Genomic DNA, 15389 nt, shown 5'->3' on the forward strand with positions numbered 1-15389 from the left:
AGTTCCTGCACTGTGTCTCTAGTGTTGTACCCTGTAGTGCTATGGGTCCGTGAGGGAAGTCATGTCTTATGGTGGCACTGGCCCTGTTGACTTTGCTGTGCATTAGCTGCTCTCAGCAGAAATATCGTCCTCGGGGCTTGGTGGGCAGGATGTGTTCCACTACTCTCCTTCCCAGAGTAGCATCTCTTATGAGACCAGCAGTTTGTGCTACCATGAGAGAGTTGCTTCTGCCATTCACAGCTATAATTACAGTGCCACCATGTGCTGTGCAGACCATGTATAATATTTGAGTGGTCACATTTAGAATATGCTTATTTTTAGCTCTCATAATTCTAGTAATTTTTAAGTGGCACAAGTAACCACATGGAACAACTCATGAACAGAGTAGGCTATAGGGCTAGCTCCAATCAGAACCAAACTGACCTCCTTCCTAGAAGTATGTGCTAGAGGACAACACTAACCTTCAGGTTGAGGAGAGGGGCTGGTGTGCCACGCTCACACTGAAGCAAACCAAGAAGGAAAGAGAGAGATTCCATAATGGCACTCCAGGACCTGAGGATGACGTCCATCCCTGCACGGAGCTGCTAGGGCACAGAGAGGACTGTAGGGCCAACAACAACTCGAGACATGATGTCCCCTCGCTGGAGCACACTGCAATAGAAGACAATACTGGGGACATAACGGAGAGTGCATCCAGTCTGAACCCCCCACAGTAGAGCGAAACAGGAAGGTAACATGGCAGCTCAGCAAAAGGAGCAAAGCCAACCCACAAATCCCCTAAGGAGCAACAAAATTAGACTCCAGGTTAGGAGGAGCAGTTTCCAGAACCCCCCAGGACCAGCGGGGAAATTGTCATACAGGTCAGCGGACAGACCCAGAATTCTAAATGCTTTTTAAAAATTTTTTATTTATTCTGACTTTATTCTATCTTTTCTTTCCTTTTTGTTTTGTCTCTGTTATTGTTGCCTACCTATATAAGATAGGCTTGGGAAGCAAGCGTGAGGAGAAAGCAAAAGGACCAATGGTTCTGAAGGGACTTGATGGGAGAAGGAGGCAGGAGAAGGAAGTGGTGAACAAATAGTACCATAGACAGGGGAACAACTAGGGAATTAGTCTCAACAACAAGGATGATGTAAGATCCTGGGGTGTTGGAACAACAGCAATCTAGCTGAGAGGAATTACTCAACAACATAAGTAGGGTGTGCATGATAGTGTGGGGTAGGAAGAAGGTAAAAGGAAACAGGAAAGATCTAAGAAGCAAAGCTATGGATATAGCTATAAACATAAGTGTGTACATATGTAAATATATTACTTCATTAAAAGAGGTATTGACCTATGTACATATGTTTATATGGCAAAACATTGAGGAAGTGGACAGACTTTGGGTCTCTGCTCAAGCCTTCCCCCCATCGCAAGAACTCCTTGTTCTAACAACCTAGCGTTCTATGATGATCACCCTCGCAACATGACCACTGAAGACAAAATGGGTACACAGGCAAATGTGGCGAAGAAGCTGATCAAAAAATAGTGTCTGAGGTCTGGCCATCTAGCAGAGAAGCAACAAGCCCACATGGTAAAAGCACACCACCAGCCTGTGTGATCATGAGGTGTCCACCTGGATCAGGTATCAGGCTTCAGAAGACCCCAAACAAACAAATAAACACATTGCTGAGAATGAGGGCGGTCGAACCAGAAACCCAAAACTCACCTGTAGACAATAGGAAATCTCCTCACAGAAGGGTCACAAGGAAGGGATGAGGCAACCAGGGCGCAGTACAGCACCTATGAAACATTCAGTGTTTCTCTGGTTCCTTGAGTCTTCCTCATCCTCCACTATCATGAACCCAGTCTTGCCTTTCAGTTCTGGCTAGACTGGAGCATGTGTACTGGTACACATGGAATCCAAGTCAGATAACCCCCTCACTAACAGAAATGGGAGTAGCAATCCCAGGAGGGGAAGAGGAAGGTGAGGAGAGAAAGGGGGAACCAATCACTATGATTGACATAGCCACCCTCCCACCCCCCAGGAGAACGAACAACAAAAACCATGGGGGAAGGGAGACAGAGGTCTGCGTTAAGATATGAGAATAACAATAACAATTTATCAAAGGGTCACGAGGGTGGAAGGGGGGAGAAGGGGAAAAGAGGAACTGATAACAAGGGCTCAAATAGAAAGTAAATGTTTATAAAATTATGATGGCAGCATGTAAAACAGTGTTTGATGTAGTTGATGTATGAATTGTTATGAAGTATAAGAGCCCTGAATAAATTGATCTTCAAAGAAAAAAAGAACAGAAAAAAACAAACATTGTTAGGTACCAGCAAATTGATTTCAACTCATAGCAACTCCTTGTGATAGAGTATAACTGCCCATAGGATTTTTATGCTATAATTTTTATAGGATCCAGGCCGCTCCCATAGAGCCACTCAACTCTTAACATTTAACCTGCTAACCAATAAGTTGGCAGTTTGAATCTACCAAGAGGGACTTAAAAAGAAAAGCCTGGTTATCTCTTTCCAAAAAATCTGCCCCTCAACTATTTAGGAAACACAGGTCACTTGCACTCATGGGATTGATTACCTTGAGTCAGAGTTGCCTTGAGAGTAGTTAGTTTAATTGCATTAGGAAAGAGTAGTTCATATATTTATATATATATAAATGTACTAATTTAGAGAAGTGAGGATAAACATCTCTTACTGCCAATGAGTCCATTCCAACACTTAGCGACCCTATAGGACAGGGTAGAACTGCTCCTGTGGGTTTCTGAGACTGGAACTCTGTACAGGAACAGGAAACAGGTTTTCTCTTGCAGAGTGGCTCATGGTTCTGAACTGCTGACCTTATAGCTAGCCTCTTAATGCATTACCACTGTGCTACCAGGACTCCTGATTGGAAAACAACTTTGTTTGGAATTGTAATGGAATGTAAGCCTAATGAACTACTTTGAATGATGTAATTCTGACTCACAAACATAAAATGTTGGAAGAATACAGCCCTATCTTTTTAGCAAACCAGATCTCACCTCACTGTCATCGAGTCGATGCTCACTCACGGTGACCATATAGGACAGGGTAGGACCGCCCTTGTGCGTTTCCCAGACTGAACCTCTGCATGGGACTCGGAAGCCCCATCTTTCTCAGAGCAGTGCCTGGTAGTTGCGAAACCTTGCAGCCCAACCCATAACCACTGTGCCACCGGGGCTCCGGATGATGAGTAAAATATTGCATGAGTAATTTCTTCCTATTGAAATGATTAACTGGATGGGAATATTATATTTCCTTTTTCCTTAGACATATACATTTCACTCATTAGTTCTTGAGTGTAGAGTATCTGTTTCTGAAGACTAAAAATCTGATTTATTTCACTATCTAGAGTGTCTGTCTCTGTGTCGGAATTCATTTCCTAAGGCTGGCAAAACAAATTACCATAAACTGAATGGCCTAAAATAACGAATTTATTCTCTCACTGTGACAAGCCAAAGTTCAAAAGCAAGGTGTTGGCAAGGCTGTACTCTCCTGGGCCCTCTAGGGGAAAATCCATACACTTCTCTGTCTTCTAGGGACTGCAGGTGTGCGTTGGCTTGTGCCCGAATCACTCCAAAATCTGAATGGTCACCTGGCCTCCTCCTCTTTTACAATTCTCTATGCCTTGTGTTTTATATCATGCTTGTACTTAAGTTGTACAGGGAAAATCCACAATAAACTCCTCTCTAAATCCTTGATTTAATCACATTTTTTGGCATATAAAGTGGCAAAACCATACGAGGTAATATTCACATCTTCTAAGGGCTAGGAACAGAAAACACCTTTGGGGGTTGTTTGTTGAGTCCACTCACAGGATCCTTCGGATATGTCTCATAGCTGTCAAACTCTGCAAATGTTCTTCATTGGGCCGTTATTAGCAGAAAGTGGAAAAGTAAGAATTCCCAACTGTGTTCAGTGAAAGTGAAGTGCAGATTATCGAGATGGTATCTCAGGTCTCTTATGCCTCTTTTAGGATGATGAGTCCCTTATTCCACAGTAAGGAAACCAAAAGATAGTGATTTATTTCACATACTTTTCAGTACTTTAGTCATTCTTCATGATGTTGTTTTAATTGTTTAGCATAGCAAAATTGGTGAATAATGAAGTAGTTCCTGAAGTGCTGATGTGGCAGTGTGTTTCAAGATTCAGGAAAGAAAAGACTTCTAAAATAAACATTAGATTTGCCAATGTGGTAATTGCAAAATATAAGTAGTTCTATGAAGTTCTCCCTTTTTTTCCTCTGGAATATACTATTACAAATGGACTAAAGCCAACATTTACAAATAGAAAAACAAAACAAAATTAAACCCAATGCCATTACCTCGATTTTGATTCATAAAAACCCACTAGGATTGACTAGAACTGCCCCAAAGTGTTTACAGAGTTGTAAATCCCTACCGAAGCTGACTGCCACATCTTCTGTGGAGTGGTTGGTAGGTACATCAGCTTTTCTATTTATAGCTGAATGCTTCATCACTGTACCACCACGACCTACTATAAATATTTAGAACTTCTGAAAAGGAATTCATGAACCAAATTTGGCCCCATGGGACCTGAAGGTGTACTGACCATTAATGATTGAGGTTTTTGAAAATTCAGGGATACCAAAACCATGTAATAGTTTTAAAACCCTTTACATAACATTCATCAAATCATTCACTGTCCTTTTAAAATAACAATTCTCTAATTACATTTCCAGTTCAATTTGCCTTACTATGTTATATATCGTACTCTTACTGTTTTGTCCCAAAATAAGCTTTCATGTGTCATGTTCTTATTCACTATTACCCATCTGATCCCCAGACTGGTAGTGAAATATAAATCAGTCTATGCAAGAATGTATATGTATGTTTTTGATCAGTGGGTCTTTAAATAAACAAACAAAATGCAATGTACTCAGTGATATACCCCAGGTGAAAGAATGGTGGGAACAGTGGGACTTATTTGGGAATGTTAATTTCATTCCAACAGCCAGGGAATCTGTACTCACCGACTTTGGGAGGCCACAGACTTGCAGAAAATGGCAGTTTGGGGAAGAAGGATGGGACGAAGCATTATCTTTAAGGAGAAGGTTGCGAGAGCTCTTCTACCGGGTGCAAGAACATTCATAAACATAACAAAGTTTGTAAATAGCAGGGCCAGGTGTTCAACAAAGCTTCTCTGAAACAATTTTAAAACAAGACATTATTGGCAAAGGCTAGTTTTTAAATGAACTGTATGCGAATAAGAATTTTCTAGATGAAAACAATCAGGTCCCATAATGTTGCATACGTGTAGGTCTACTTAGTGATAGACTAACAATCCTTTTTTATTCTGGTCCTCTGAAGGGGAAATTTTTTTCCTTGACTGTCTGCCCAACTCTGATCTATACACTTTGCTTGTTTGTAATATTTAATCACTAACCAGAATTTTTATAAAGCAGTTATCACTATCGCAGATAAACCAAGATGCAATATAATAATTACTGGGTCACTATGCTGGCATTGTCACTCACTGCATACCTTTCCTGCAGCCCTTTCCTCAGGAATCTGGCTGTGATTTATGTTCATGATGCTGACCCGATGACGTGCCTGAGGAGAATAAAGAAGGTTTACTGATTCCAGGTTGAACAGTGTCCAATGACATGACCTGGCAGTGTGATCTTTTTAAACTGAAAATGAGCCAGGTCAACCCAGTTCTTTCCTCTGGAACTTTGGAATTGAAACACTGAGGGATGGAGCGGAGGGGATTTGCTGTAGAGCCGCAGCTGGAGGCCATATTGGGCTGTGAGTGTGATGGGAAAGCAGAAATGAGAGGAACTAGTTCTAAGCACTGACCAGAGTAGCTTTTGATTTGGATAATATGCTTGTGAGATTGCCTCGTATACAGTAAGACCCAGTTTTTATGTGAGCTAGTGTGGCTGGATATCTGTTCTTTGCATCTAGAAGGCCTTGGCCCAAACACCAGTGAGTGGTGAGTGAGTGTAAAAACCCTGAATCTCTAAACTCAAGACCTTTTATTTTTTTCCCTATTTACTTCATTCTAATACAGATAATCTGATATTAGAAGAACCTGTTTCTTTTTGTGAATAAAACTTAGTGGTTACGCATTGGACTGCTAATCACAAAGTCAGTAGTTCAAAACACCATCCATTCCGAGAATGATGAAGCTTTTTACTCCCATGAATAATTATAGTCTTGGAAATTCACAGGAGCATTTGTACCCTGTCGTACAGGGTCACTGTGAGTCAGCATTTACTTGATGGCAATGCGTTTAATATTAGTTAGGGTTCTAGTAACTACTTGGGAGCCCTGCTGGCACAGTGGGTTACTATTTGGATACCGACTATAAGATCTCACGCCATCATTTCCCACTCATAGCGACTCTGAAGGGGTCTCACTGCCGTTGAGTCTGTGCTAATTCATATTGACTCTATATGTCAGGGCAGACCTGCCCCTGTGGTTTTCAAGGAGTGGAACACCTCTTCAAGGATAGTGGTTCTAAACCACCAGCCACTTCACAGAAGAAAGATGAGATGGCCCTGCTCCTGTAAAAATTTGCAGCCTCGGAAATCCAAAGGGCCAGGTCTACTCTGGCCTATAGAGTAGGACTACTATGAGTCAGTCAACTTAATGGCAGTGAGTTTAGTTTGATTTGAGTAACTGCTTACTACTTTAAGATGATGTAGGCAGTTAGAACAGATTAAACAACATGACCTTCACAAGTTTTTTTTTAATAAATCATTTTATTGGGGGCTCTTACAGCTCTTGTAACAATCCATACATCAATCGTCTCAAGCACAATTGTACACATGTTGCCATCATCATTTCCAAAACATTTTCTTTCTACCTGAGCCCTTGGTATCAGCTCTCCCACCCCTCCCTCTTCTATCCTCCCACCCTTGGGAACCTTTGATAATTTATCAATTATTTTCATATTTTATACTGTCCGCTGCCTCCCTTCACCCACGTTTCTGTTGTTCATCCCCTTTGGAAGTGGGGGAGGTTATACGTCCATCATTGCGATTGTTTCCCCTTTTCTCCCCCTTCTCCTCCCATCTTCCCCCCTATCCTCACGATATTGCTACTCAGTGTTGGTACTGAGAGCTTTATCTGTCCTGGATTCTGTGTAAGTGTGCAGATATTTTTGGTTGTCACAGTGTGTGCTTTTGGCAGCTAGTGGGTCAAGGCCGATGTGTTAGTCAGGGTAGACTATAGAAACAAATTCATAGAAACTCATGTGTGTAAAAGAGAGTTTTATATAAAGGGTAATTGTACATTAAGAAAACATTCCAGCCCAGTCCAGATTAAGTCCATAAGTCCAGTATTAGCCCATATGTCCAATACCAATCTATAAAGTCCTCTTCTGACTCACGAAACACATGCAATGATGCTGAATGCAAGATCACAGGCGAGTGGGTGGGAAGTCTTGTAAATCCAGTGGCATTGTAAGCATCTCTGCACTGGCAGGGGTCTCCACATGGCTTTTCCAGTGCCCAGGGCTACATCAGGGGAGGTCCATGTGGCTTCTTCTCAAGAGGAATCAGCCTTGTCAATTGAGCGTCTCCAACAGAGTGAGCGGAGAGAGTATGTCTCCCGCCTCTAAGGAGGAAAATCTAGCGTTCCCAGAATTCTCAGAAGGCCATGCTCACTCAGGCCTCATTGGGTATATCTTGATTGACAGGCCAGGCTCCACCCCTTCATGCGTAATCCTCTCACATTTACACCAGATTATGTAACTACCACAGTCGGTCAGCACCGGATAGGCCCCGGGACAACTCACATCTAAGAATCATGTAGCCTAGAATGTCAGTTCTGCCAGGGATAGGAAATGCTAATTAACTTGGTCTAACCTTGAAATTTACTCCTGTACTTGATGCTTGTTACCTGTCCTCACCCAGTGTTTTCCTTGCTCTGTTATGTTCTTCTGTTTATCTTCATTTCTCCCAGCCACTGTTCTTATTCTTTCCGGCCACCAGATCTTTCCCTCTCCTTTTCTAATCAGTCAAGAAATAGATTGACTGGTTTATCTAGTTAATGTTTTGCCACTCATAAATGTAACTAGTTGTGTATTCGCTCAAAAAAGCTGATTTTATACCTTTCTTGGAGTAATGGTTACAAGTTGGTCTGCTAACTGCAACGCTAACAGTTTGAAACCTCAAAAGAAAGTGAGACTTTCTACTCCCGTAAAGAGTTATGGTCTTGGAAACTCACAGGGCAGTTTTACCTTGTCCTATAGCATCACTATGAATTGGCATCCACTCAGTGGCGGTGAAAGCTTCTCAATCCTGGGTTCAGTTGCTATCACACGGTGTCTTCCTTTCCTAGTGTTGCTGTGTCAGAAACACCACATATGCGGTTAGTTGCCATCCAGTCGGTTCCAGGCCATAGTGACCCTTAGCACAATAGAACAAATCACCGCACGGTGCCTCCCTCAGCATCGTTCCCACGCCCGAGCCCATTGTCGCACCCACTGTGTCAATCCGTCTCATTAAGGGCCTTCCTCTTTTTGCTGCCTCTCCACTTCACCAGACATGATGTCCTTTTCCAGTGACTGACATGCCATAAAAATGTGTCCAAAGTATGTAGCACGAAGCCTGTCACCCTCGCCTTTAAGGAGTATTCTGGCTGTACTTCTTCCAAGAAGATTTGTCGTTTCAGCAGCCATGATACTTTCAATATTCTCCAGCACCACAATTCAACTGTTTTGATTTTTTTTTTTGGTCTTCCTGTTCAGTGTCCAACTTGCACAAGCATATGCGGCCGTTGAAAATACCATGGCTTGAGTTAGGCACACCGTAGTCCTCAAAGTAACATCCTTGCTTTTCATTACTCTAAAGAGGACTTGTGCAGCAGATGTGCTTAATGCAATATATATTTTGATCTCTTGACTGCTGCTTGCACGGGCATTGATTATGGACCCAACCAAGACAGAATTGTAGACTACTTCAGTCTTTATTCCATTTGTCATGATGCTACCTATTGGTCCAGTTGTAAGGATTTTGGTCTTCTTTACATTGAATTGTAGTCCATGCTGAAGGCTACAGTCTTTAATCTTCCATCAGCAACTCCTTCAGACACGACAAATAAGGGCAATAAAGACAGAAATTTATTTTCTCACATTCCAGGAGGCTAGAAGTCTGAATTCAGGGTGTGGCTCTAGGGGGAAGGCTCTTTGTTATTTCAGCTTCTAGAACTCTTGTAAATACTGTTGTGTAAGTGTTGACCTGCTAACTTGAAGGTTAGTAATTCAAACATTGGCCACTCTGTGGGAGAAAGATGAAACTGCTCTAGTAAAGATTTACAGCCTCAAACTCCATATAGGGTCACTAGGAGTTGGAATGGACGCGATGGCTCTGGGAAAGCCAGGGATCTTTAAATTCCTGGGGTTGTGAGTTTTGTGTCTCCCTGGTTGTCAGGTTAGATGGCCTCTGCCCTCTTCCTGCTTCTGTGTACCTCTGTCTGTTCTCTTCGGAACCAGTGGGTACATGTAGGATCCACCCTACACACTGATAGGACCTCATCTGATTGATTGGTTATATTGCATTAAGTTGCATTGTGGAAGATAATCTATATTACATTACATTACACAGAGATGTAGAAGGGACACAATTCATAACACATTGGTAGTGTGAAGTGGTTAATAGTGGTAGTATTTACACCATAGCAAATTGGGAGATATTATGAACCAGGGCTCCCTGCCAGCTGGCACACCACAACATTATCCCTTTTTAGCCTACCTTCACTAAGTGTAGAGGAATGTTGTTATAAAACCAAATGAGGATAGTGTGGAAGTTTCCACAACTACAACCTAATTTTTCTTAGGTATAGATAGTATTAGTAAAGTATTAGTAAAGTATTAGTAAAGTATTAGTAAAGTCCCTGGTTTTGGACTGTAATTAGCATTTTTACACCATGCTTTGAATTTCTTCAGTGGGAAACTGATGGACTTGCGCTGGTACCTCTACTTACAGGAAGCGGTTTGACAAGGCTGAAGCAGAGTACGTGACTGCAAAGCTAGATCTACAGCGCAAGACTGAAATTAAAGAACAACTCACTGAGCACCTCTCCACCATCATCCAGCAGAACGAGCTCCGGAAGGCCAGCAAGTTGGAGGAATTGATGCAGCAGCTGGATGTACCGGCTGATGCGGAGACTTTGGGACTTGAGGTAGAGGTGGAGAGATTGCTGCAGGAGCAAGAAGCAGAATCAGGAAAACAAATGGTTCCTTTAGAGAGGCCGTGTCAGCCTTCAGGGGACAGGGTGACATTAGAATTTTCTAAAGAGGACAGAAAGCATCAGGAACAGACTGTTTCCTCAAAGGATGAGCAATGTGAAAATTACAAAACCAGTTCCCTTAGTTCAAACTGCCAGAATCAAGACATTGAAACGACTGTAAGGGACATTTCGGTTACTCTGCCAACATGAAGTGCCAGTGTTTGTTCTTTTCAGCTATGACGGCACATGACAAAGTATACTTTCTGCTGTGGATTATGCGTTGACTACATGGGAAAAATATCATCAAAACTGTCAATTTTTGAATTCATGACTTTTTAATTTTTAGTATTTTGATAAGTTTAAGCATTCTAAAGTCTCAAATTATAACAATTTTATATTCGGGATAGTTTACCTTGGTTGTATCTAGTTCCTTCAATGTATCATTAATGAGTGAAAGAAAATAATTTAAAAGGATGGAAGTAAAACCTCATTTTTGAAACAGTTTTTAGATCTGGTAATAGAGAATATAGAAAAATAAAATGAAGATAATAATATCTAATCAGGTTACATGCTTCTCGGGAAAGTGTTGAGAATTACTACTAAATGTAATTAGTTAAAACACACACACAAATTGCCATGTGCAAAGTGGGAGGCAAAAAGCAAATTTGATGTATTTGTACTTAAGTAGATTATAAAATACAACTTAGGTGTTTTTGTTTTTGTAAAGAAACAGGCAAGTCACTTTGCCTTAAATATACCTTTTAAATAGTTTTAGTTTACAACCAAGTTGAATTTTGGTATGTGATGCTTTTAATGCCCACAACCTGACCCTTCCCACCCCTCAATGAAAAAAAACAGAAACAAGCTCCTACCCAAATTCACATTGAGTGTGTCAACTCATAGTGACCCTATACGACATAGGTTGCCAAATTTATTTGGCCTTCTGCCTCCTTTTCAGGAAAAAGTGTTACACTTTTCAGGAAAAGAAAAACCCTATCTATATATCTATATATGTATATATTTAACACTCCCAATACCAATTAAAGGCTTTTGTACGGTAGACCATACTCCAGGATAAAGTGTAGGTAACTGCTTTTACAGTCCCACTGGATTATTCCGGTATCCCCCAGGGAGCAGTATCACCTACTGAGAAACACTACTATAGGACAAAGTAGAATTGCTCCCTGTGGTTTTTGGAGATTATCAGTCTTCATAGGATTAGACAGCTTCATCTCTCTCCCTAGCAGCTATTGGATTTGAATTGCTGACCTTGCAAACCTAATGCATAACCTACTGTGCACCCAACGCAAATCACTGCCATCTAGTCGATGCTGACTCAGAGCGACCCCTGTGCGTTTCCGAGACTGTAACTGTTCATGGGAGTAGAAAGCCCAGCCTTTCTCCCAGGGAGCCCCTGGTGCCTTCAAACTGCTGACCATGCAGATCACAGCCCAACATGTAACCACCACACCCCCAGGACTCCAGGTACTGTGCCCCCAAAGTTCTCCAAACAAGCACACACTACCAACAACCAAAGGAGTCAAATCCTCCCACTCTTGGCAACCTCTTGTGTTTCAGACCAGAACTGTACTCCACAGGTTTTCCATGCTGTGATTAACTTGCAAAAGTAGCTCTTCATGTTTTCTTCCGAGTTGCCTCTGAGTGAATTTAAAATGCCAACCTTTCCGTTAGTAATCAGTTGCATTACTATTTGCACCACCCAGGGAAGCCTGCAGATACTAAGCTTATATGTAATTTTACCATTACTACATTGCCTTTTCATTGATTAAGTTATTGGTTAGCAAAAATTGATCCAAAATTGATTTTATTTAAATAAGATTAGATCATCAAAAATTGGTGATTTCTTTCTAGCTGTCAATGTGTTTTATATGTTAGTCAAATTTTGTCATAAAGCATTTAACTTGTAAAAATGTTGGTGTTTCTTAATAAAAATTTATTACCTTTTAAATCATGATCAGTACATTGTGCTATATGTAAATGTGTAAATAGAAATTACAGTGTCATCACAAAATCTATGGATGTCAGTTAAAGTTGTAATCTATCAGAAACTCTAAAAATTATAAATGTTTTAATGTTTTTAAAAAATTTTTTCAAAGGATAAATATACTCAATAGTTTCTGTAAAAGTTTTTACCTTCCAAGTATCTGGTGTAATCTATGTTTTTATATTAAGCAATCTTAGTTAAAATTATAGCTATCTAAACAGAAGCATTTATGTAAATAGTTGTCTTTTATTTTGAACCACACATAAAAATTGAAATCCTCAGTGAAAGCACTCTTATTTTTCTATGGATTAAAGGAGCCTGATGTATTGATACTGTGGTTGTTTACTCTCCATTTTTCAACCATTATGTGGCTGTTGCAGTCGTTTTTCTTGGAGCTACATATTTTAGATAACATTCCTTATCCTTTAATGGTCCTTGATTAAGAAAAACTCATCAATAAATTGATTATAATAGTTAAATACAAAAACATATACATGCTGTATTTTGTATCAGAGATATTTATGAGCAAACGATAGACAAGCCAAAAGTATTTAGGAACGGGGAAACGAGTTTTGCTCATTTGTGGTTTGGGTTTCTTAGATTAACAGGTCATGGTGGTGGTTTGGGGTTTTTATTTTGGTGGGTTTTCTTTTTTTTAATCTAAGCCTATCTCAAGGTACACGGAGAAATGAGGACATCGATGAATTGGATGGGACTTCAGAGCTCATCTGATTGAATTTGGCTGTTTTACAGAGGAAGCATGTGAGCGCCCTAGATGGAGCCGGCTTGTTGCCGACTTAAGTGCTGGTACAATTGCACTTCTATACTCTTGATGTGCCTCTTATGTAGCTCAAGCTATGACGTTCACTGCATTCCTTCACTTAAAAATTTTGGTTTATAACCAATTTTGGGATTATGTGTGTGTGTGTGTGAAATGCTTTCAGATATGGCTATAAAAGGTTACTGAAACCATTATTTCGAAAAACCTTATCTTACTTGGTTTTCCCAGGGTGGTATCCGAGTGCTCAGGTGATGATATAAGTGACAAAATTATATTGCATCAGTTTTACGCACAGGCAGCTGTAGCCCATGTGTGGGAGGAATGAGCAAATGAATGAGAAATGGGGATCATTGGTATGTGGACCATATGCACTGGCTTTCCAGGAGAGCCCTGATATACATACAGACATACACAGACATATATATAAATAATGAAATACATTTGAAAGGCTTTTGATAGGAATTCATAAATCCACAATTGTTAATTTCTTTGACTAAATTACTGGTTCAAAATCACCACCACCAGTTTACTGGGGAACTTTCTGGAACTGACTCTAGTGTTAAACTCCTCTTGCTTCCACTTCTCAAAGTGCTTAAAGCTTGAGGTTATCAGGACCCCTAATGATATGTAATTTGGGAGTTAACTGCATTGGGTTATCTCACTTAGTAAACTTAAAAGTAATTTTGTAGCAAAATGCAGTAATTTCTACTTACAATGGCTTGCTTTTACTTAGCTAACCTGTAATTCCGAATTTAATTAAGGGTCCTTAACACCTAGATTTGCTGCTGCTTTCTTGAAATTAGAGCTATTTTTTTAATAGATTTCAGATGCAGAATTTTTAAAAGCACGCTCCTTGCATTTAAAATGAGTTTTCTCAAGGTACTTCACCTCCACATAGTTCTGCTGAGTTGCAGCCCTTGCAGGTGGTGAATCTGCACTCATTGTGAGTCCAGCTGCTAGAGACTTGACTTTCCAAGACACGATAACAATCTCTGATTGGAATCCTCAGAACCTATTTCATTGCTGAATTGCCATGTGATTGTAGCATGAGAACTTCGTTATAAAACTATCTTGTTCTTTGCATGGAGTTAGCAAACGGCATTCTCAAGGAGCTTATCTAAGTATTCAGTGACTTCCTCTCCTGTGGCATTGGCACAAAACGAATTCAAGTTATTCTGACCGAGGCCATTCCCAGCGACCTTTATAAATTAAGCTTTGGGTTTTGTACTTCTAAGGAGCCAGGTCAGCATTTTAAAAGGCCCTGATAGATATAACTCAGTCTGCCAGAAAAGACCTGGGGCCACTCTGGATCAGGGTAATTATACTGCCTCTCAACATAGACCCACCCCAGGCCTGACTTGAGTACTCTCTGGAGGGATGAAGCAGGACTATTCTCCCGTCTGCCTTTGCCTTAGTGTCAAACTACTGCCAAGCTCCTAATTCCAAACAGCTGTCTTGAAAAGTGCAGTATCAGCTCTTTATGCAACTGATCAAGCTACATACAGCTACCTATATGGACAGAGATCTATGAGGCATATGATCTGTATCTTTTGTACCAGAAAGCTTAGTATCTAATTGTAGGGCTAAAATTTATGCTGGACAAAGGCTGCTAAAGAACATCATGTCTTAATAATGGGAGGCCAATTAAGTAGTTAGAACAATGAACCTGGATGAGCCTCCAGAAGCTCCTCTCTAACTGGTCAACTGTGTTTAGGACCGACTGTATCTTTCCGTGTGCTCTTAGCACCGGGACAACACGTGATTAAAAAGAAAACAACAAAGCCAAAAACAAAGGAGGAAACTACCAGCAGAAAGTCTACATTCTAAGAAAAGTACTGGGACAAGAGGGAATTGGAAAGAGGGAGTTTTGGAATATCATTGATTTAAAATAGGGTCCCTACTGCATTTATTGGTGGGAAAAACCCCTACTAAGCATTAGAATAATTAAGCCTATATTGATATGTGAAAGGATTGATAGTATCTATTTTTAACACTTTTATTGGCATTTAGATCTCATCATATAATTCAGTAGTTCAATCACATCAAGAAGAGTGTGAATAGCATAAATATGAGTTTATTATAATTATGCAAGGTGTTTCTGAACCAAGTTAGTGATGCCTGCCCAACCCCAGAACAAAGCAGAAAGGGAACAAACTGATGTGAACTTAAGAATAATTCAACTCAGAGACATGTTCAAAGATCATAAAGATATTTATAAGCTAAATGACTCTAGGAGCCTAAAATAGAGCCCTAATTAAGCAATAAGACATGACAGGCAGCACATTTCTCGGTGATTATAGCATGCCTCAAGGGATAAGTCACCAGGCCAAAGGTTCATATGAGGACTGAGATAATAGCTCTGCCAGGTATCGTGTCACTACTG

At 40.5% G+C, this 15389-nt stretch overlaps 1 protein-coding gene across 2 annotated transcripts in view; it reads left to right on the forward strand.

Annotated features, from left to right (window-relative positions):
* Positions 1-12559, forward strand: part of GORAB (golgin, RAB6 interacting) — a 34385-nt gene extending 21826 nt beyond the window's left edge. Inside the window, exon 5 of one of the 2 annotated variants that reach the window (XM_075564785.1) lies at positions 9977-12557. In XM_075564785.1, the coding sequence (XP_075420900.1) occupies positions 9977-10430 (454 nt within the window). In that variant the 3' untranslated portion in view covers positions 10431-12557. Of the gene's footprint in view, positions 1-9976 lie in introns of both variants that reach the window. The other variant, XM_075564794.1, reaches the window with a different exon arrangement.
* Positions 12560-15389: the final 2830 nt, after the last annotated feature.

This window comes from Tenrec ecaudatus, chromosome 1 (genome assembly GCF_050624435.1).
Source record: "Tenrec ecaudatus isolate mTenEca1 chromosome 1, mTenEca1.hap1, whole genome shotgun sequence".
Taxonomy (NCBI): domain Eukaryota; kingdom Metazoa; phylum Chordata; class Mammalia; order Afrosoricida; family Tenrecidae; genus Tenrec; species Tenrec ecaudatus.